The sequence below is a fragment of the Rhopilema esculentum genome, chromosome 13 (genome assembly GCF_057945365.1).
Source record: "Rhopilema esculentum isolate cy_ngs chromosome 13, ASM5794536v1, whole genome shotgun sequence".
Classification (NCBI taxonomy): Eukaryota; Metazoa; Cnidaria; class Scyphozoa; order Rhizostomeae; family Rhizostomatidae; genus Rhopilema; species Rhopilema esculentum.
Window position 1 is genome coordinate 8,444,011 of NC_142827.1, and position 22,721 is coordinate 8,466,731.

The window sequence follows — 22,721 nt, forward strand, 5'->3', positions numbered from 1 at the left end:
TTTCGCCAATATTTTAAGGCCTGACAATAATTAGACTAAGTTTTCTACGACAATAATTAGACCACCGACAGTAAAGCAGTGAAGTTGATTACCCTATCAACAGATCTAAAATTCTAGCTGCGTAATAAACAAATATACCTATATTTTAACTGACGAGGCAATCACTGTTTGGCTATGTAATTTTACTTTTTTTGGCTATGCAATTCCGTGTGATTCTGTCCCTCAATGAAAACCCGGCCATAGAAAAGCCTGTCGGCTTAGTTTAAACAGGCATTCTCTCCATATTGTTGAAAAACAACAATTTACGGGGTTTTTCATAATCAAAAATTCCCAATAAGATTTAGATTGTTAAGAGGTCGGTTTTTATTAATCAGTTTTGTAAATAAGTTTTGGGTTTATTCTTTGGGAGGATCCTTCGGTAAATGAAAACATGCACGTGTGCTGAAGGGCTACAAATCCCAAAGATGAGCTGAAGGGGGTAACATTTTAGTCATTTGAAATGAGCACCTATATAGGAATGCATTTGTATGCTCTTTGTATGAATATGGTATTTCTCTCTCGAGAAAAGGTTTCTCGAAATGTGTAAAGAAACGTAACAGGTAACTATTATGTAGAATGCTTATTTGTGAAAGTCTATTATAGATTTTGGAAATGTTTGAATCCCAGTAAGTAAAAGACTTGAAAGAATTGTAAACTGTCTCTTCCCGCGTTCATCGTAAATATTGCAGCCTCGTTCGTATGACCCCAAGCGAAAAATATGCCCTCGTGTTGTTGTGTACGAAGGTTGACAACAGGATGGAAATAGGCTTTGCTGGAAAAAAAGCGTTGGTTACGGGGGCAGGGAAAGGTACGACTCTTTTCTTGGTTGATTTCTAATTTGAATAAGCTATCCTCGTGTATAGCTCTTGGTTATCCTATTACCCAAAATACAAGCCCAATCTATCATAAAGAGAGGCCCATATTGTCTTAAACCCCCACCCCACCCCTGTAGCCAACTAGGCCTTTAAGCGTAGCGAGAGACTTCTCGTTTTGGATGAGGTTGTAAATGCTTCAGTAGCAGGGCATTTGAAATATGATTAACACGTTCTAATATTTAGTTTATAACTGTCATTTTATTTTGATTTTATGTGTAGACATCTTATTGGGCTGACTTTCATCATATTATCAAATTGGGCTGACTTTTGGCTACAAGTTTTAAGAAGTTTTTTCATATACAACCAGGCTGGAAAACTTGATGCATTGAAAGAGGGCAAAGCCCCGAGTAAAATTAAAATACAATTACAAACAAATTGGAATAACGATTAAAAAAGTGAAAAATGCTCAATTTGGTGAGGGGAGCCACTGCCCACTTGCTCGAAGCTACACTTGACTTCTTTTGCTCACACCTGTTCAAAGATATCAATGAAGTGATATGTATTACTCTATAGGAGAGAAAAGGGATTACATGTAATCTCTATTATGTGACAAAGTTATTTGTGGGCATCATTGCTTGTAGCTAAAATTTTTCCACTGACAGGTTGCAGCTGATAATGTGATGTTGGTCACAAAGAAGCATTGCAAAATCATCATTCTTTTTTTCTAACATGTATCAGGCAATACATTTCCCAGGACAGGACAGGTTTGATAATTAAAAAAGGCTGGTGTAAAGGACACGAGGCATGAAGGACATTGCTTCCCTCTGACCCCTCTCTAGTGTCCCTGTACATTTTTCTATAGTTAGTTAAGAAAGAACAGTTTTTAAAGACATCTTTAGTAATACTAAGCACTTGTCTGACAAACACTAAAATACTTTTTCAACCTCTAGGAATTGGAAGGGAGATATGCAAAGCACTTGTAAAAGGTGGTGCAGAAGTTTATGCTGTCAGCAGAACCCAGTCAGATTTGGACAGTCTTGTAAATGAGGTACATAATTTGCATTTTTTGTGCTAAACTACAGCTCTACTTCCCTGAATGCTCATAAAATTCAAGAAGTGAAGGACCAGTTTAGGTCTAGTCCAGCTAGGGGCAGGAAACTAAAATGATTCTTGGGACAAAAAATTGAGTTTTAAGGGAATGTCAGAAATTGGTTTAAAGGCAGGCCTGGCCGTTTGAGGCGAGCGATAGCTCGCGCTCGCCTCCACGCTCCTCTCGCAACCTAAGGCGAGCAATGAATTGCTCTCCTAAACAGAACATGGAGGAAGAATCGCTCCCCTAAAATTTCCTATTCAGAGAATTATGAAACAAGGTTAATTGGCTTATTTTTGTAGCAGCGATTTCTCCCGTCATTGCATTTTTTGCAATTAACTTTTTGCTTGTTGGACGATGATAGGCATAAACTTCGATCTTTTTGGAAAAGGATAGTTAACCAAAAGGTACGTTTGTAGCGATTAGAACCTTTCAATCTTAAGAAAACAGGCATATTTTTGGAAAGAAAGTCGAAGAAATTGTAGGAATTGTAGATTGGGGATATAATAAGACAGCAGGTCCCTTCCAGTAATAGAAACAAAACTATCCCTCAAAGAGAACAGGGTACTCTGTCTTGCAAATCAAAAACGACAACCAAAACATGGAATTCCACTATCCAGCAGCATTTACTGAAAAACCCAGATTGGATGAAAAACTATAACGGCGACGTGTTTGGCATTAATGGCAAAGCCTGATAATCGTTCCATCTAGCACTTTGTGAATGTATCTACTATATAAACGTGACCGACCGCTTTTGCGTAGACATAAGTGAGTTCGTTTTCACCTTAGGACTCCGTTAGTAACATTTTCAATAGGAAAGCGGCACTGATTGGGGGACCTCAACAGTCATGTGCTCACGTTTTCTGATTGGCCTATTTCAATCCAAAACTGGGTATTTTAGCATAGAGTTTTCCATCTATGTTCTGACGTTTTATTCTCTGAAGAGTGCCAGACGTATAATTTCAGCTTGTTTTAAAAAAAAATTTCAAAGCCCTTTTTCAAATTCTGTACAACAAAAAGGTTGTTTTGCAAGAGAATTGTTGTTTTTGTGTTGTGCCAGCTTTAAATGAAACTGAAAGAATGTGTTCTTTTAAATACTTCAAGAAAAGGGGGTGCTTAAGTCACGGTTAAAGCAAATACAAATTGAAAGAAGTAAAACAGCATACTCCTGACTGCGGCTATTAAAGGCAACCGACAGATACTAAAGGGGCTTATTAAATCATCTGTCGATTGTCTTTAAAGTATATACATTCTATGTGTTACTGATTTAGCTCGCCTCAGCATATGAGGGGAGCAATTCACAGCTCACCTATAAAAATACAAACGGCCAGGCCTGTTTAAAGGGTGTGACTTTGAGCACTATGGGCTGCCAGTTCCTGAAACTTTAGGGTCTGGGAGACAGTGAAGTCAATTTAATGAGATCTAGGAACGAGCCCTGGGAGCTTGTATGATTTTATCCTTATGATGGTGAGATTTCTTTCTAGAAGGCAACTTACAAGGTTTGTCCATGTAAAAAGGAAAATTATGCCAAAGTTAAGGTTATGGCACACCCAACTTTCTGCTGTCTCTTTAGATGGCTTGATATCTCTGTAGTCTACCATTGTCCCCAAATGATGTCACTTGGAATCAAGTTTTTGCTTTTAAATTTAGATTTCCTGTTTTCAGACATTATTGTACTATAACTGAATTTTGTAATTAATCTCTATTCTTGAATTACTTTACTGCTGCTACTTCCATTACTTGGTTACATTTTGCTCTCTGCCTTTAGGTGCCAGGAATTCATCCAATATGCCTTGATCTACAAGATATTGATGCTTGTGTAGGAGCCGTCAGCAAGTTACAAGGAATTCAACTGCTAGTTAACAATGCAGGCTTTGTAGTCTTGGAATCCTTTCTTGATGTCACAAAGGAAGCATATGATCAGTAAGTTTACCAAAAACAGATCAAAATAATTATATGCACCACTATCAAGGCAAGCAGCTTCAGCATTTCAATGGAAAAGAGAATTAAAACTATCAGCCTTGACTACTTGTTATTTGGCTTACAGAAATACAGTTACTGTTAGATAAAGAAATAATATGGAGTTAGTTTCAGCACTAGTCTTGGATTTTACTATCAAGTAGAGATACCATTTTTTAATTTTGTTTTGTATATTGTTACCTCAAACACCTTTGTTCTTCTTTTTTCCCCTCTATCAATTCTATGTTTTTCTGTTTTTAGGATAATGGATATAAATGTTAAGGCAGTTCTATTCCTGTCTCAGGTAAGCTTTACTCCCTATTTTTGTTAGAGCATTTATTAAATATTAAGTTTGAAATCTCAAAATGTTTTATCAAGCAACCTGATATACAAAAGATTACTCCTTACTTTGATTTATACAAATGTTGTGAAAATGCAGATTTTTTTAAAAATCTACAAGATGGATAATCATCCTATTTGCTCTTTTTAAGTATTTGCTAATGTTATAATTTCTTAACTTTCAAAAAAACTTTTTTCAGGCTGTTGCTAAAAATATGATTGCATCTGAACTTGGAGGGTCTATTGTAAATATCTCAAGCCAAGCCTCAAAGGTAGCGCTGAAAGATCACACTGTTTACTGTAAGTATCTTTGAAGAATTAACAAGTTATGGTTGATAATTTGGCTTCATAAGTTCAATGTTTCCTTCTAGCTCTGTTGTTCCTTCTTTCATAAACATGATCACTTTAAATATGACCCTAATTTTCATGTTTAGATTCACACAGGAGTGGAATGTCAGTATGAACAATTTATTTTCAAATTAATCAAGCTTCAAACAATCCAGCCCTTTCAAAAATGATTCAAGATAATATTTTATTTCAGATTGTTTTGCTTTCTGCAGACCTTCTAAAATTTGAAGTGAAATATAACTTTTGAAGTTCAAGCAGCCTAATCTGGTCTTTTTTGCAAAGGTGCGTCAAAAGGTGCCTTAGATCAGCTTACAAGGTCAATGGCTCAAGAACTTGGACCATATAATGTGAGTTTGTTTCTAGATTCTAAGGAGAAGGACCTAAAATCATAATTAATTGTATGGCAGGGTGACTTGGTTCACAAAGAATGTAAACATGACAATTTTTTCAAGTTTATCACTTCACCAGGCTTATTTTTTATCTGGGTACTTTGAAGCATAAATTCAGTTTATGAAAATAACTGCTACCAGTCAGTCTTAAAATGCTCGATACGTAATAAGCAAAGCTGTGTACCCTAATAAAGATCCATCATGTAAGGTTGCTTCTCTGAGTTTCCAGTTTTGAAACTTGGAGTTAGTAACATAGAACGTTCCTGTATTAACTATTATTACTTGAACATCTCTCCAATGGTATAGATACTAATTTCCTATGTCAGGTGCCTAGGACAGGCGGATGAATTAACCTCTATCCTTACCCATCATTCGATTGATTTTTATTGTTTTAGATTCGAACAAATGCTTTAAATCCAACTGTTGTTTGGACTGAAATGGGGAAGAAAGCATGGTCTGATCCACAGAAAAGTGCAAGCATGCTCAGCAAAATTCCACTGGGGCGTTTCGCAGGTTTGTCTGTTTTGAAGTCCATGAACCCAAGCTCTAAGCTGGCTATCACTCTATAAATCATGAATTGAAAATCGATATAATCGAAACTGTTTCCCCAGCAAATATGAAATGAATTGTAGACTAAAAACACAGCGTTCTCTTCAGAAGACATGGATTCCCCTAGAGATGTGTACAGGAACGCCAGAGATTGGGGCATAGGGGGCAAACGCCCTTCTTGCTCTTTGATTGAGGTGCAAGAGGGGCTGAAGTGCCCTTGTTCTCGGCCTTTTTGTAATTATTAAAGAGATTCATATGAAATTCTGACTGTAGTTCTATTTTTATGACAAAATTTCTCAAAACAATTAGCCCATTTACAAGATGCTTACAGAACATCGAAATAAAATGACAGTTACAAAAGAATACGTAAAAGCTGGGAATTTTGTTCAAATGTCCTTTTACTAAAGCCTGCCCCCTTTGGCTTTGGTCGTACCGTCGTCCCTGGATGTGTAGCGTCCATGCCCTATCCCAGACTGTGTACGAGAAAAAAAAGAAAACTTCAAAGATTTGATATGAGCTGTTCTGATATAAGCTGGCTATCACTCTAATATAAGCTGGCTGTCACCTAATGTTGTTGCTTTCGATGTTGGATAAAATTTGACAGAGTTAAAAAATGCTGGTTAAGGATGCCCAACAATTACTTTCTTCTGAAATATTGGGTCAATTGCTGGATCGTTTGTTGAATTAACTTAAATGTTTTCTTTTGAAAGTACGCTCAATCTTGCATCGTTTTAGTGAGCCATTTGAATTTTTGCTTTAATTAAAAAACTCGGCCGGTAAATGTGAATTTTCATTGTCCTGAATCAGTTTTCGTTTCGTAAATGACATCGATATTTGGGGATATTTCATCCTGGAACTGGGTCACACTTCCACACCCTTATGTTGAAGTTTATCAACTCGAAATTTATCTTAGGTCTGCATTTTGTATTTTGGCAAACCAGGGAAAAATGTTTCCTTTCAATGCTAAATGTTTTAAAATGATTAAATTTCTGGGGCTGAAAGCCTCTAAATTGAAGCTCGCTTTGATTTCTCTTCTTCTCAATTTTTTTTCATTACCAAGTAGCAAACATTCACTTGGCTTTGTGTATGAAACCGGGAAAATGTCTAAATTTTTATGTGCTTTTTTATCGCTTCCTTGGTAAACACATACCATAGACATCCATCAAGTCAGTCGTAAGGCTACATCTTCACATCACCGAGAGCGAGTTAGGCCGTTGATGCATCAGTGCAAAGCTCTCAACTTGCCATAAGCCTCTAACCTGAAGAAGGAACTGACATAAGGTACAAAAACCCAAGTCTAATTGATTTCAGGCAGAGAATGAAAAAGAAAAGACTATCTTCTTCTATAACCCGATGCACCAGTCCTACTTAAAAGCGGCAATACTTAAAATAGGTCAAGCGATACCCAGGGGTGTGAAAAGCTTTCCCGAAGCCTTAAAAACAGAACTCAAGATGTCTGGTTTGTAGCAAAAATGCAAATAGACATGTAAAGAAACATAATGATGTCGGGAGGGTTGAAGAAGAACAAACCGATGCTTCACAAGCAAAGTGTGACCCCCGCAAGGCTAAACTCTGAAATATTCAAAGTTTAATCAAGTGGAAAAAACTATAAACCCACACTCTTTCTGGCATCTTAACTAAAAACCCACTCGGTAACAAAAGACGCATTGTAAAGACAGACTTAAAGAATGAAACGAAAGATTGGGTAAAGCACGTCACAAGAGAGCATCGCTTTTAGCAATCAAATCAGTAGCAACTTAAGTGAATTAACTGAAGGGAAAACGCCTATCGTGAATTAAGTTCTGAAAATACTTTTGTTTCATTAGGGCAGTGACTTCACCAATGTTACCACCGTCTTTTTTTCTTCTAGAAATGAAGGATGTTGTCAATGCCACATTGTACCTGCTTAGTGACAAGAGTGACATGATAAATGGCACAACATTGCCCATCGATGGTGGTTTTTTAGCTACGCATTGATATCAACTGTACTGTTGGAGCCAAAAAATTTGTAATGAGGTATAATAATAGAAACATTTTTAATTGTAATGCTCTAAGCTGATTTGATTCAAAACATTTGATTGGGCTATGCGCTCTTCTTCCTTAGAGATAGTGAATCATTTTTAAGCTAAAATTTGTTTTATGTTTTTAAAGAGCTCTTTTTGTCTTTGAATGAGTTCTTGCATCTAGTGCAACGAGTTAAATACATAATATGCTTGAACTATGTTTCTGTCAGTGATGTGATGCTGAATACAGCTGTGGTAGCAGTGGACTTAAAATAAAATCAATGCGAATGCCTTATGTAAGATTTAGGACGATTTGATTATTAGTAAGTCTGTGCCAATTTTTAAGAAAACATTTATTCATTCATTGATAAAGACAACTGTTAACGGGTCTGTTGTGTAGTGCTCGACATCGAGGCTTGTATAGAGGGAGGCCTAAATACAGACCTGTAGAGTTGTGACTGCATCAAGCTTAAAACTTCGAGTTTCAACTTAGAACGGTGCTGTTCTACACATCAATGCCCAAATGAGAACTCGTTAACATTGTACCTCAGAAGAACCCATGGTTGTACCAAAGCAAGCTAGCTTCAAATCTAAATGATAAAATGAAAAACAGGACAAAGTGTATTGCCAGGGCAACCCTTTCTACCTCACATCTAGGCCTGTTGCAGAATACGTAGTTTATTTAGGGTTGTCAACGAGAGACTGATAGATACATATAAGCATTGTTAACAAAGCATTCAAAAATAAATTACAGAAATTCAAATTGAAAACACTGCTTGTCTCTTTAAAAATTTTACAAAATTTTTTAAAATTTTATTACAAAATAACATTGGTCTATATAAAATAAATTCATGATTATTATTTTTCAATATAATGGTGTGTTGCAATGTTGAAGATTACGTTTAGTAAATACAGACATATCTTGCCCATGGAACCGTGTATGTATTGTAATCAGTGAAATGATCCTAAAATGGAATGGATAAATAGGAATAATGAAAAATTTTTCATAATTAGGGGAAGGGGTATCACTCTAAAGGCTGTAAAGGTAAGCAACAACATGAAAGCAATTTGGCAGTCTTCGATTGTTCCCTCTTTTCAATTTTTATTTTCTTTGTTAACAGCTTGCCAATAACAGTTTGGGAAGTCTTCTTCAGCTCTATCTGACATCCAAGAATCCATGGCATAGACTTAAAACCTATCAGTAAATTAATTCTTTCTGAAGAAATTCATTCATAAAACCTAGTTGCCTGCAAGTTGAAAGCTTGTGGAATTTATTCTCGAATTCGCACCGTTTATCGCCAGAATGGGTTCCTAAAGAAATTTACCATGACGTAGGGGAAAAGATAGTCTTCATGTGTACAGGAGCTCCTCGAATGAGCCCATTCTAATGGACCCGTGGGTTAGAATGCCTCTTCTATAAAGCATCAAACCGAAGTATATACTCTTAATACTCTAAAAAAATAGAAAAAAATACTCTAAATTGATGATGTAATCATTGCTTTCGGCGGTTTTCTCGGCAAGCATCATAAACTAACTGATCCTCATTAAAAGGCAAAAACTAGCATGTTTGGGTAGCAATTCTTTTTTTCAACTTGGGGGGCTAATTCGAGGTTGGGAGGCCTGAAAGAGGGGTTCGGACAGTTCAAGAATTTGTGGTGAATATTGAGACGTTGTTGTTCTCAATCCAATCTCTTTCAAGAACGACGTTAAGAAATTTATTTTCCGGATTCAATTATAATGCATTTGACAATAAAGGTGGGAACGTAGCTTGTTAATCAAACTAAATAAATTATATATGTTATGTTGCAATATTAACAGGATAAGTAAAGGCCCTGCCTTAATCAACCAATATACCACTCAGGGCCCGCGCCACTGATCCTAAACTGGAGGGCCCAGCAATGTGAAGAAAGTTTCCTCTTCCCCCTTTAGCCCCAATTGTGGTAATCATTTTGCTGACACTGTTTTATTTGTGTACTTTGGTTCAATGTATTTGTTGTAATCTAAAGGTTTATCTATATAAAAACTCTAAGTTGATTTAAGTCTTTTATTTTGCGAAAAAATTGGGAGACCATGCCCTCCATGTGGCGCAGGCCCTGATTACAACTTTATATCTTATTTTACAACAGAAGCTTGAAAATAACTTGACTAGCATTAGAAATTAGCTGAGCCTGAAAAACTGGCTAAGTGTCCCGAATAAAGTGTTACAGGCCATTAGAACCTATCTGCGTCTGTATTGCATAAAAATCTATTAAAAGACGCTCTTTGACTCTCAAACAACAAAGTCGGAATTTACTAGACTGAGTTCTCAAGGACTAGCCAAGCACAGAGGTGGCATTTTCCTCTCCAGAATACAATAGCATTCAAAGTTGCTAGTTGGCTAAAGAGGATGCCTAAAAGGATTAAATCTATGAAAATACAAAATCTCAAATAGCCGCGTAATTATCATCATCATCATGGAGATAAGCACTTCTGGGCAATGTCAATGTCTGGTAATCTCCTGTCCCGTTCGCACCTTTCAGCGTCTCGTAAGCATCACTCGCACGCTCTTCTAAACTTGCGTGGTTGTTGTTGCATCCTGTCTCGCCTGGTGCACCAGCCTCCTTTTGATCAGCTAATGAAGCGTAAGGGTCGCTATGATCAGAATTTGCATTGACTGAAGAGGTTTTGTTTTCAGAATCAATCACATCTTCTGCAAAGTAAGAAAAAAGTTACTTATGCCAGGTGTTCGATATCTAAACCACCATATGGCGGGCACTACGTATCATTCAAGATAGCTAATCCAAATTGTGATGCTACTGTTTCTATAAGATATATCCTGTAAACAGCCCTTGAAATGCCTTTTGGACTGACAACATAACACCTCAAATCTGCAAAATTTTAGCTCCACAAATCTCCAAGAAATTTATATCTTCCTGATATCCTGATTTCAATCTCCGCGTATTTTTAGCAAGTAATTTTTGTAAGGAAAAAAGGAATCAGAAAGAAAGGTCTTTAAAAGAGAAGCATGGGGTTATTCCAAGTTCGGATTGTTTTTATTCAATAAACTCATATTGTAAGATTATAACATTTATAAACAAAGCTGGGTCAAAAAATTAAGAATGCTCGACTCGAGGCTCGAATAAAGCCTTGCCAGTAATGTTTTTGCTTTTGCACCCGTACAAACATCGTAAAAGTATCAATTTATTCTCTTTCCTATCTTTGCCGTAACAAAATAAACAGTTTCAGAACTCGAAATTTTGTTTCTTAACAGTGAATAAATTCTTGTCAAAGATAGGCAAGATTGGTATAAATTCTCATGTTCCGTTGTCCGTTCATGCAATATATAAAAAAAAGAAACCCTCCTTACCCTCCGTCTGGTTAACGTCTGGTATGCCAGTAGATGGTTTAGCGTTTCTCTCTAGAGTTAATGCTTCATAGAAGCCAGTTTGTTTAATGGGTTCCTCCTTTTCTTCAAGTGGTTGATAACGATCTTCAGACAGATTGGACGGGACTCTTTCCAAATTATCAAATTTCTTCATATTGTTGATAACATCTTCCGGAGATTCGTATGTACCACCTGGGATTGGACTGCCATCTCTTTCCAGGGTTTGATAAACAGGGCCTAAAATTCCAAAATAGCTCAGAGGTAGGGGTTTGGAACTAATCCCACCTACCAGCGCCACAGTCATAAAAGTTATTGACTAGGAATTGATCTTCACTAGGAGAATCTAGAATCATCCAGTAAAATTACATACTCGGAAACATTCGAAAAGACTATACGTGGCAAAGTTCAAATAAAGAAAAATATATCCACAGAAATTTTTAAAGGATTATGAACTTTAATTCCATAAGCTTGTCGTTTGAAGCTGTGTGCCACCGAAAAAGTAAACTATTATCTAAACAGCCTTTTGTTAGTAGTTCACTGTAATGTCTCTTAGTTTATCAGTCAAATCAAGTGAAAAATCAACATTGCGGCAAAACGTTGTGTACTAACATGACATAAACTCAGAATTAGTCTTAGACTCAGCTTAAAATTAGAGTAGCTCATTGAATATTTGACTCCAAATCGTTCTGTTCCACAACTAAGGCAGGTACAGTTCTGCCTATACGACAACGAGCACTATATAACAGACTGGTAAACAGTAATATTTGTGACTTATGAGCAGGGGCGGATCCAGAGCAAATTTGAAGGAGGGGCAGTTCGTAGTGGAGGCGCTGAAAAATTTTCGAAAATTGGTGACGAGTGTACGCTGTATACAACAATTTCGGACCCTAACTACTGACAGAAGGCTTTCTATTCACTTTGTAAGCAAATTATCACAATATTTGTTGTATACTTTGAGGTACTCCTTGAAGTAAATTAACCGATATGTCTCAGAAACTTTTTCACCTGATTCTGATTCTTCATAGGAGGCGCACAATTTCCAAAAAAGGGGCGACAGACTTGCTTTAACTTGGTTAGGGAGGGGCAACTGCCCCTAGTTGCCCCCTTAGATCCGCCACTGCTTATGAGCGATACAAAATTTCATTCTTTTTTTAGAGTATGCTTGATAAAAATTGTTTCATGACTTGCGTACATTCATTGCAAGGCGTCACAAGATTTGCTCTCGGCTTTGAAGAGATATAAAACAATGGTCAAAATAAGACATCAAGAATATAAAAACCTACCTGATGACGTTGAATCAGTAGGTGAAGGCAAGGGCCTGCCTGCCATTGACTTAATCCGACCACGGCTATCAACCGGTGTCAAATAATCGCTACCATCGGCAACGCTGTCGTATGTTTCTTCCTGGAATTTTTGTCCCGGTTGCGTATGACTTAATTCCGGTCTGATAACATTTGGGTCCGTGTTTTTACCGGGTCCAGATGCAATTCTTCTACCAATGACTTGTTTAGGAGCTCTTCCTGGTTGATAAGCTAAATTCCCTTTGATTGAAAATGAAAACAAATGCAACTGGACTGTCTGTATATTTCTTTTTTACAATTAACTAGTAAACATGAACAAATTTCATTTAAATCAGCCTGTCATTCAAATCTCGTGAAATCTCTCGTTGCGAAATTCCAAAAAGCAAAAAAGCCAAAAACATTACGGTATAGTAAAACACTTATCGTTCTTAGACTCTAAGGTATAGTTCGTCGGATAAGGTAGCAGTTTATATCAGCTGCGGATCGAAAGGAATGTGAGTGGAAGACTAGCACATATTTGAATAGGTTCCTATGGTATAGTAAATGCAAGATTGGAAACGTTTCTTATGCAGCCAGGTTTCCCCTTTTTCGTGCTAACTTCTTTATAAACCGTTTTTTAATTTTAACCTGAAATAAATATGATTAACACTTATCCCAAAACATAAGCAACCCTTCACGCCCTTGACGTTTTTTCAATACGTCAGGGAAGCGACAATAACTTTTCTACCTTACACTACATTCCGCATCATATTGGCCTTACTCTGGGTTCCCATGATATGTAAATATTTGAACGAGGAGACGAACCTATGTCACTGCGGCTGAGTAAATCTCCAACTGTTTCATATGTTTCGTTACCAGAATCAGTTTGGTCTTGCCCCAAATATCCCATCTCATATTTGCCATCGACTGCTTCGTATGAAGGTATTACATCCGGCATGGGTCTACCGTTAGCTGTTGAAAATAGATATCAATGATACTGAATTCCCACAATAATATACAAACAGTTCATTCAAATTATGGTTAAATTTGCCTTGTATAAACTTACCAACAGACCCTCTCTCGCTGTATGATAGACCAATAAGAGATTGACAGTTCCCCTTAGTCGATAGGAGGAGAGTACTTTTTATCAACACAAAAGCACATTTTTTCACACGAAAATTATTGTATTAATGCATGAGAATGCGCAGAGTTCAGGAAACACATCAACCTTCCTCCGGTTAAATTTTGCCATATTTGCGTTTCTCAAAATTATCCTCCCATCTTCTGTAGTACAAAATTTAAAAAAGGCTTTGAAAAAAGCAAAAATTTTCTAATTCTACTGCATCGTTGAATAGCCTTCCACTAGCTTACAGCCGTGGAACCGTTATGTTTACTGGACTGTGGGCATATGAAAAGCGAACATTGAAGTAGCCCAAAATTATAGTAATATGGATATTTGTCGCGACTAACGTTGGACTGTAAAGCGTGGAGTACTAAGATCGGTTCCTGGCCTACGCATCATGTAGGTATTTCTCGGCATGTCCTGTCCTCTTCCTTTCTCTAACTGAGTCGCTGCTTGTGTGGCTGACTTGTTCGTTCGTCTTCTGCAAAGAAATGACGTTATAAATCAAAGCAGTTTTTTATTAAATGTCCTGTGTGTCCACCTGAGAAAAACAATCTGAAATGGCACTAAAGTTTGATTCTTCTCATAAAAATTTTAATCACAAATTTATGAGTTACAGCTCGTTGTGAAGAATAGCTCTCTAACTGCGTAAAGCATTTGATACAAAAGTGGTAATTTCATTTCAAATCTACAATCATCGTTTCAATACGATGTTATGTTACGTGGTAATAAGCCGAAATAACTGCAGTGCACGTGGGAGCTGCTTCGTGTACCAACCTGTAGCAAAAAACTCCAAGTACGACAGCCAAAATGAGAATAGCACCACAGATCCCTCCTACTATCGCGCCAATTGGGGGGTCATCACCTAAGAAAAATATGTCATAAGATGATTTGCACCGAATAAGGTAGTCCACAAAACAGAGTTATTCCCCGCAGTTAGCTGTATTTCACATAAGCCAAATTTGGTAAAAGTATAGGTCTAAAAGTCACCCTAGGAACGTAAGTATATGAATTATTTAGAAAAAAAGCGAACAAAACAATGTTTGTACAAGAGCTGCTAGACAGACATTGAAAACGTCATCATGAATAATACTCGAGATTAGTAATGGTTGTGATTCTCTTGCATATAACCTATTATGTTAGTTTATTGACCGAATGTCTTTCCTAAACATATTACATAATAAAGTGAAATTGAAGCTTTTGTCCCGAAATCTGAAACGATAATAATGTAATTCTTACGTAAGAAGGATCCCACCACGTGGGGCATTCGAACAAGGCAATAAACGGGTCTTTATGGTATATAGCTGAAATGGCAAAATAACACCAAATGTTCCAATGCCTTAGACGTTCGCCATTTGAGAATAATTAACAGCCTCTCCCAAAACAATCTCGCTAATGGCATTTGCACCAAAATTCAAAATGACATACCAGCAACTTTTTCGCCTGTTCCACCTGTTGGCAAAGATGAGGTAGCTACGCTAGTCGGTGCGCGCGAAGTTGTGTCATCGGGTCTACTAGATGTTACTGTTTTGAAGGAGGTTGTGGTTGATGAACCACCCAGATTTGATGGCGATGTACTGGGTCGTGTTTGCGTGGTTGAGGTTCGCTGCTGAGTTGTGGTTGGTGTACGTGTCGTAGTAAGCAGCCCTACAACGAGAAAGGTCTTAAATGAGCAGACTTGGCATTGATAATTTACAATACTGAGCACAGACCAGTATTGTATGACCAGATTTTAGCTGGAGGGCAAAGAAGTGATCGTTTCCATGCTATGAATCCAGTTACCCAAGCTCACTGTTCCATTTCTTCAACGATCCTTATAAACTTCCAGCCGTGCTATAGGAGGAAGCACAGGTAATGCAACTCTTTTACGAGAAAACATATTCAAAATTGCAACATCATAAAATAAGCAAAAAAAATTGACCAGTAAGCAAGGGGATGCCTGTTTGTGTGATTAAAAGAAAATATTTAAATAAAAGAAGTAATTTGGGAAACTTTAGTGCATCACTTTCTCATTAAAAACTGGAGTGTAGTCCTGAAGTTCTTAAGAAGCGAAATCAAATTATTAGTCTATAAGAATTTCTGAACACAAAACTCTCGTCCTAAAAGTATGATGTATGATAAATAATTTACAAAAAACTTGAATAATTTACCGGCACGGTTGACATCAAAACGAATGAAGAAACCACTTTGCAGCAACTGGGAAGTGACAAGAATAAGTGTAACGAAAGGGCCTTTCAGCGCAAGCAGCACTGGCTTGAATGTGACAGACTTGCAGATTCTGTTGACTCTTACTCCATTTGCAGTAGAACCCTGGAACACACTCAGCTGCGTTATATCATCCTTGTCACAACTGGGAGGGTTTACTAAAGACAAATACACTGTCTCTACAGATGGGATCTGTATGAGCCATGAGCTATGTTGCAGTCCATTTGGCCCATTTGATGGCACAAAGGTGACATTACCAGAAGTACCAGACACTCTTGTGCCATGACCTGCAACGAAGTATAAACTACTTAATAGATTTTAAAGTAAAAATGACCAAGTAAAACATCTTTACAAGTAAAACACTGATTATTCGTAAAAAACTGGTACAAAAATAACGTGTATTTGCTTCCAAACTGCTGGTGTTGAAAACCTTTAAGCAAAGCATTGTGGTGAATTGGGAAACTATAATAACCGAACTCTCAATTATAACGTTGAATAATTTAAACTCCCTTCATTGGACAAAACAGCTATTGAGTTCATTATGACGCACTGTGACAAGAAAAAGCCCCTGGACTTGGTACCTGAACAAAATATTGAACAAGGAACAGACTACTCTGCCTCATTAAATGACCCATAAAACTCTTAAGCATCGTTGGCAAATCTATGCAATTTCGCAAAAGAAAGAGAAATGTTTCTTTTAGCTTTTGGACCAATATTCATACGTTAAAAGGACAAAGATGGCTGTCAACTTAACTGATAAAGTCCTAGACCCTGTGCCACAACGTATCTGCTCAAATAAATCAAGTAAGCTAGATTGCTGTTTTGAAAAATCGAGCCTACCTGTCTCAACATATACGTTGATGGTTTGAACGACCGATCCAGCTGCATTGCTATAGAATATTTGATAAATCCCAGTTTGGCTCCTACTTGGTCTTACAAAGTCTAGCTTGTTGTTACTAGTGATTTTGAAGACACCAGTGGCCTCTGTTATTTTCTCCCCATTCGCATACCATTCTGTTCTGTCAGCATTTAAGACAAAGCCATGTGATAGCTGGATGCGGGCAGTAACACTTATGTCTAGGGGAATTGGAACCATAATCTGAGGCTTTCCTAAAATAAATGCATGAATATATTAATTCTTGTAACAAATTATATGAATAATTTAAGATAAATCAGTTTATCAAAATTTCCTGCCAGGAAATTTTTAGCACAAATCCATCGCAGGAAATAATTGCTGTTTGCCAGGAAACTTTAGCGTGAAATCTCCATTGCTTGATTTTGAAATGAACATTAAATTTATGTTACTTTCTTTCTACGGAACGCTGTTTCCTTGTGATATACATGTATACTGTATAATTTTTGTTCTGCACTAATAACAAAAAACAAAGATTAGCTTTAAAATACAATCGTCTGGTATTATCAGCGTCTGTTATACCAAATTTCCGGCAATTCGGGCATGATTTCCAGCTACTATTCTAATTGAATCAGGCAAGGTAAAACAAAGTTCATTTCCCTTTTACATAAGCCATTCTAGATAAGTAAGGACACTTAAAGACAGCCAGTCTTGTTACGTCAATTGTATTGAAGGTGAACATGCCCCAAAACCTGTGTGGATGTTCCCATTATTATCGATACTTTCCTACTGGCATTCGCATTAATTTTCATCGCTAGCTTAATAGAATGTAAGCGTTTTGGGCTTACATATTTGCCTCTAGCAATACTCCTTATTTAAAATATTAATTTCAACCACTGGAAAATAAAATAGTATTTTTACATGTTGTATGAACTACTAGCTTTGATGATAAAAATGAGCAGCAAACATTACACCCAGAGCAAGATGTAGGATACATTAATACTTCAATAGTATCTAGTTTGCAAGTACTGATATGAAATTTAATCAAAGTTAATAGATATTTTCAGATTTACTAACTTTAACCTTGAAACAAACTCTGAGTATTGTGCTCAATCACGTTCTCCTTGATGATCTAATTCGGTATAAACAAAATGATTCCTGTTCGAATAGCTATGATAAAAAATCGAGGACCAACGATTAGTTCCTTTTTAGTATGAAGGTTTATTTTTAGGACAAATGTGTAAACAAACCCAGCAACTTAAAATATCACTTTCAGTGGCTTGAAACTTTGTCGAAGCTTCGCAGGAAATCTTGAATTTGTTATTTTGCTGCCTGGAAGAAAAATCTTCTTTCAAGCCCTGAGCACCAATACCAAGCGAATTACTAACCTCGAACACTGACAGAAACATTGTAGCTAACTTGTGCTCTGCTGCCAATTTTCGTAATGCAAGTATAGGGGCCTTCATTTTGTTTTCTTATGCTGTATATCACATGTCTTCCGCTGTATGCAATGTTTTTATACAACCAGCTGACTTCTCTCTTCTCTCTTCAGGAAGATAATCACAGATATTGTTAAAATTCTTTATAGTAAGAAATATTAGCTGAATGAATGCTTAGCAATGACGTGGATTAGGTAAATTAGAAATGGAAGTTGAGTAGAGGTTAAACCTGAGTAACTGAAACATTGTATTAGACTGGGAAACATAGAGGAAAAACATTGGAAACATAGAATTTCTCAACAATCAGCCATCGCAAGTTGGGAGTTGCCACTCTAGGCATTAATCGAATCATGAGCACTTTACGGAATGTACCCAATCATATGAAATATCATTGCCATCCAATCTTTGAATTAATAATTTTCGAGCAGTTTATTCAAGTTGAAGGTGATGTGCTCCATCTTCAGTTGTTCGATTTTCTTTACTTTACTTGTTTTTATTACAATTGAGCATAAAACAGACGAAAGTGAAAAAGAAAGAATGAAAAAAATGATGTAAGATAACACAGTCAGTCTGGGAAAAAAGTGCAATGCCTTTTTACAAGTGGAATTCGAAGAAAGCAAAACGATTAGAACATTCATGTAAAAAATTTTAGCAACTCTTTCAAAGGGTAATTTTCTAGCACAACATCCAGGGCTCAAAAACTATGCGTATGGGCGTACGATTGTACTGAAAGATGAGGCTATCATGCGTAAAAATATATCAACAATTTCGTATGAAAGGAAATTAACTTTGGAAATCAAAGAGGCTGCTAACACTTCAAAAATTGTTCCCAAGTCTCCTCTATGTAACTGGTTCAGTTGTATCTCTGGTACAAAATTCTTCTTTATAGTCTAGTTCTTTAGTTAATACTCTTATATTCTTTGTCACATCTTGCTGTTTATTTGTATTGATATCATTATTTTGAGAATTAAAAATATGAAACTGAAGATTTGAATCCTTTTCAATCTATGATATGGCCTTTCGGTTTACAAGCCTTTTTTGATTGGCCTGTATTCATATTGTAAGGAACAAAAAACCAATCTGAAGGTGCAGGGAAAGAGGCAAGTAAAATGCAAAATACTGAAGGTAATGACCCACTTGCACATTCTTGCAACTCCAATGCATTCAAGCACAACTTTTTGGCCCTCATTGACAACCCTGCTTGCTTCCTGCATTGGGAAAACAACACCAGGATCCTGACAGTTTTGGATTGGTCCTTCAAAAGTTAAAGGTTAATTTAAGTTAAGGACTGGCAGATGAAGCATCATTAAAGAAAACCAGTATAATGCTAAAACACAAGGATAAACTGTCTAAATCCTCAGGATAGCAGGTTTAATCATCCTTCAAATCCTTCATAAATTTAACATGCTTCAAAAAATCAGGTGGGTTTTACTACCAAAAAAATGAAGTTTAATCATGGGTTGTTAGAAATTCTTTTTGCCAACTACCTTCCATAACTTATAACCTTGCTTTGCCTTGTTAAATATTTTAATTTGACAAGAAACAAAATATGTGAAACTATAAAGAATCTATTACCTTTAACTTGCACTGAGATATTGGCAACCGTTTTTTGTCCAGCAGGAAAGGTGAGATGTGTGACAACCAGCTTAAGTTGAGAACTATATTTCTTTGAAATTGATGGGAATAGGAGATCCCCATTCTTTGTTAGATACGCATCCTCCATGTTTACATGGGTTAACATTCCTATTTGTTTATCAAAATACATCCACTCAAATATTGGCTCTGGTAAAGCTGTTATAGTTGGTGCCTTTATGAAAAGAGATGCTGTGTCTTTTACTGTATATGATGAATTGTATTCATTTGATACTGAGAAATCTGCAAATAAAATTGCAAAATGACATCTGATGCTTGATTGAAAAGTATGAAGCAAGAGATTAAACAATGATATTGAATTCTTCATCATCAATTATACCTCTAGCTCTAAAACCCGTTTTGGTGTTTTTCTAAGGGTCCTAGACAACTTGTACATCTGTTCCTTGCTTTCTTTTCATAGTTCTCTTTTCGTTTTTCTTATTCAAAACCAGGCTTCACTTAAAAAATACCTAATCGCAGCAAAGTATTTTGCATCTATAAAACTGTATCTATGTTATAAGTTATTGAAAACTTCTTACATGTATCTTTTATTATTGCCTTAAGGAAATCAGGGTGCTTCCTACCATAACACCTTATGATGGAAACATTGTGTTGGTTTTAATATGAAATCAGTAAAAGTTAGCCAAAACCACCCAGTTTCAATTTCAAAGTCTAATTCAAAACCATCAAGTTTCTCTTTCCATACAGACTTAGTCATCAGCTATATTGAGTCAACATGTTTTAAGAAACCTCTGGCCAATTTATTGCCCCCCCCCACAACATCCCCCCAAACAACACCCCCGAAAAGGCTATTCAATATGGCTCTAGACACATACAATAAGGCCCAGATTCAATAATGCAGCAGTGCTGAACTTCTTGAGTCTGTGCTAAATATTCTGATAAACTTACATGCAACTCGCAGATGAGCAGGCATGCTGATGATGGCTCCATATTCTTCCATAAAAGCCATGCATTCATACTTTCCTTCATGCAAAGATTTGTTCACGTTTTCTATAATCAATGTTCTGCCATAATTATAAAACCCATTTTTGGGGTGTATAGATATATATTTTCCATTGAATTTCCAAAAATATATTGGACTTTTGTAGGGATTTACTGAACGAGCTGAACAGTTGAACTCTGTGGTTTCACCAAACATAACTAACACATCTTTCGGCTCTTCTTGGAACACAATATTAGCTGAAAAAACAAGTAAATATATGACTAGCTAATTTTCCCTAGAAGAATAACACAACTTTTTGCTAGGGTCATTTTGCTTCATAAAGACCTGCAACTTTGGAAAAAATAATCTAGAGACTCTACAGCCATTTTACAATGGCATTAATTAAAAGCAACAGAACTATGCCTAAAAGTAGTAAAATGTTTTAAACGACTGCAAGAAAATTAAAGAATCTAAGCTAATCTAAATGGCATGGTTGCAAAAATGTTCTGCTCTCTTCGCTTGAAGGGTGCTTTGTCTTTTGCGTCAGGGCCTACAAAACTTCTTAGCAGCCCTGAGTGGAGGGGGTTAATGTTGCATATAAATGTTTGCTAATTATATGCTGTATTACTACCTATAAATTAATGTTAATGTATGTTGATTTTCAATTTTTGCACAAGTCCATAGATTTTGGTGCTGATCAATATAGGAGAAAAATCATATTTCTATGGAGCATGCTTTCAAAAAGACTCAATGACAAAAGTAAACATATTTTCAACCAGTAGAACAGCAAAATCTCTACCCCATGATTTCCTTCTCTAGCATTTACAGTCTTTTACTTTGGTGGATGCCAAGAAAAAAGGTTTCAGAACCAGGGAACTAGAGGCAAATGCCCTCAAACTTTCAACATTTTTGGAAGAGCTCATTTTTAAGAAAAATAGTGCCCTTTTTTACTAATGTCCCAGAGACTTTGAAATTCTTCGGGTGCCACTTGGCTAGGAGAATAGGCAAACAAAGCACATGATATGACAACTGAAAGGCTATTTCTTGTATTTTATTAAGGTTCTCAATTTTTTTATTGCAGCTTTGTTAGCTATTTTGTGTGTAGGAAACTCTTTGCTAGCTGTATAGTAGGAATATTGCTTCCACAAAATTAGAAATAGACATCAAAGAAGGAACAGGAAGGGTTGCAATGTAAATAGAGAATTAAATAGCATGAGTTGAGAGTGGCAATTATTACTAAAGATTTCCTTCACATTTTTTATTGACTTGCTAAAAAGAGGTATTTTGTATACATTTTTGAAGATTGATATTGATAATGACTATCTTCAGATCATTATGATCATTATTATATTCTATTCATTAAAACACCTTAGGTCACTTTAAATACTAAAAAATCAGACGGAGCATTGAATATGATTTAGAAGTTACTTTGAAACAAAAAGACCTGTCATCGTCTAATTTGATTTTGGGAATCCCTTGAGTTGGCATAAAAACGGAAATGAGAAAATAGACCAAAACTCCTTACAATAGTGTTATCATGCTGCGAAGAATTTTTTTTAGGTTAGACGGAAACTGAAACTGAAACTCAGTAATGTTTCTCCAACTTTTCCGTTGTTATTGAACAGCACCAAATGAATAAACACATAACATTATGAAAACTTTATAAATATTTCAAAATTACTATTTGTTTAATTGTTAACAAAAATTAAACATTCATAGAAGCCCCTTTCTCTCCCTTCCGCCGCATTGGTAACGTCAGGGTAAATTCGATGAAAATTGGAGTAACATGATGTTCTCTGGCCACGATATTTCAACAGACACCCAAAAGTACGCTGAATGACAAAACGCTTCATTTAACCTGAGCGAAATTTCCATTAACGAATATTTCCACCATGTACTATTCAATTTATTGTTTAGATTGTGTACTTTTAAATTCTGCGTGAAAGAAATTTGGTGTAAAGAAAATTTGATGTAAAGAAAATTTGATGAGAGCTCATCAGACAATATTAATTATAATGAAAGAGATACATACCCTCATGACTCAAATGACAAAATAATGAGCATACAATGATTACATTAACCGCCAACTGCAACTTGTCAAGCAACGCTGGCGATATCATGATGATGTGTGAAGATAAATCACAGAGACAAGAAGCGTTATTACATTGTGCTTAAAATGCTATGCACCATTTTCGAATTCGAACGAAATGTCGTTCCTCTCTTTGGCTAGATTACTCATCATAAACTTCCTTTTAATCGTGCTTTCTTTATTTTTAAGTCGAAATTTCTTGATCTCCTGCCAAAAACCCCTACACGGCCAAGCATTTCCTGTTTTCAACCCTCCCTCGTTT

General features: G+C 36.3%; 2 protein-coding genes across 2 annotated transcripts; one reads left to right on the forward strand and one right to left on the reverse strand.

Annotated features, from left to right (window-relative positions):
- Nucleotides 1-715: 715 nt before the first annotated feature.
- On the forward strand, nucleotides 716-7,678 carry LOC135691932 (L-xylulose reductase). The gene is made up of 8 exons (XM_065209936.2): nucleotides 716-847; nucleotides 1,805-1,902; nucleotides 3,713-3,867; nucleotides 4,165-4,207; nucleotides 4,443-4,542; nucleotides 4,873-4,937; nucleotides 5,375-5,492; nucleotides 7,399-7,678. Exons 1-8 carry the CDS (start codon nucleotides 739-741, stop codon nucleotides 7,503-7,505), a joined length of 795 nt encoding a protein of 264 aa, XP_065066008.2. The 5' UTR covers nucleotides 716-738; the 3' UTR covers nucleotides 7,506-7,678.
- Nucleotides 7,679-8,307: 629 nt separating this feature from the next.
- LOC135691926 (uncharacterized) lies at nucleotides 8,308-22,697 on the reverse strand. The gene is made up of 14 exons (XM_065209928.2): nucleotides 22,403-22,697; nucleotides 20,337-20,627; nucleotides 19,371-19,670; nucleotides 18,933-19,050; nucleotides 17,745-17,902; nucleotides 16,344-16,613; nucleotides 15,449-15,790; nucleotides 14,727-14,945; nucleotides 14,076-14,163; nucleotides 13,646-13,779; nucleotides 13,001-13,147; nucleotides 12,179-12,436; nucleotides 10,878-11,132; nucleotides 8,308-10,220 (listed from the first exon to the last, which is right to left on the reverse strand). Exons 1-14 carry the CDS (start codon nucleotides 22,488-22,490, stop codon nucleotides 9,955-9,957), a joined length of 2,934 nt encoding a protein of 977 aa, XP_065066000.2. The 5' UTR covers nucleotides 22,491-22,697; the 3' UTR covers nucleotides 8,308-9,954.
- Nucleotides 22,698-22,721: the final 24 nt, after the last annotated feature.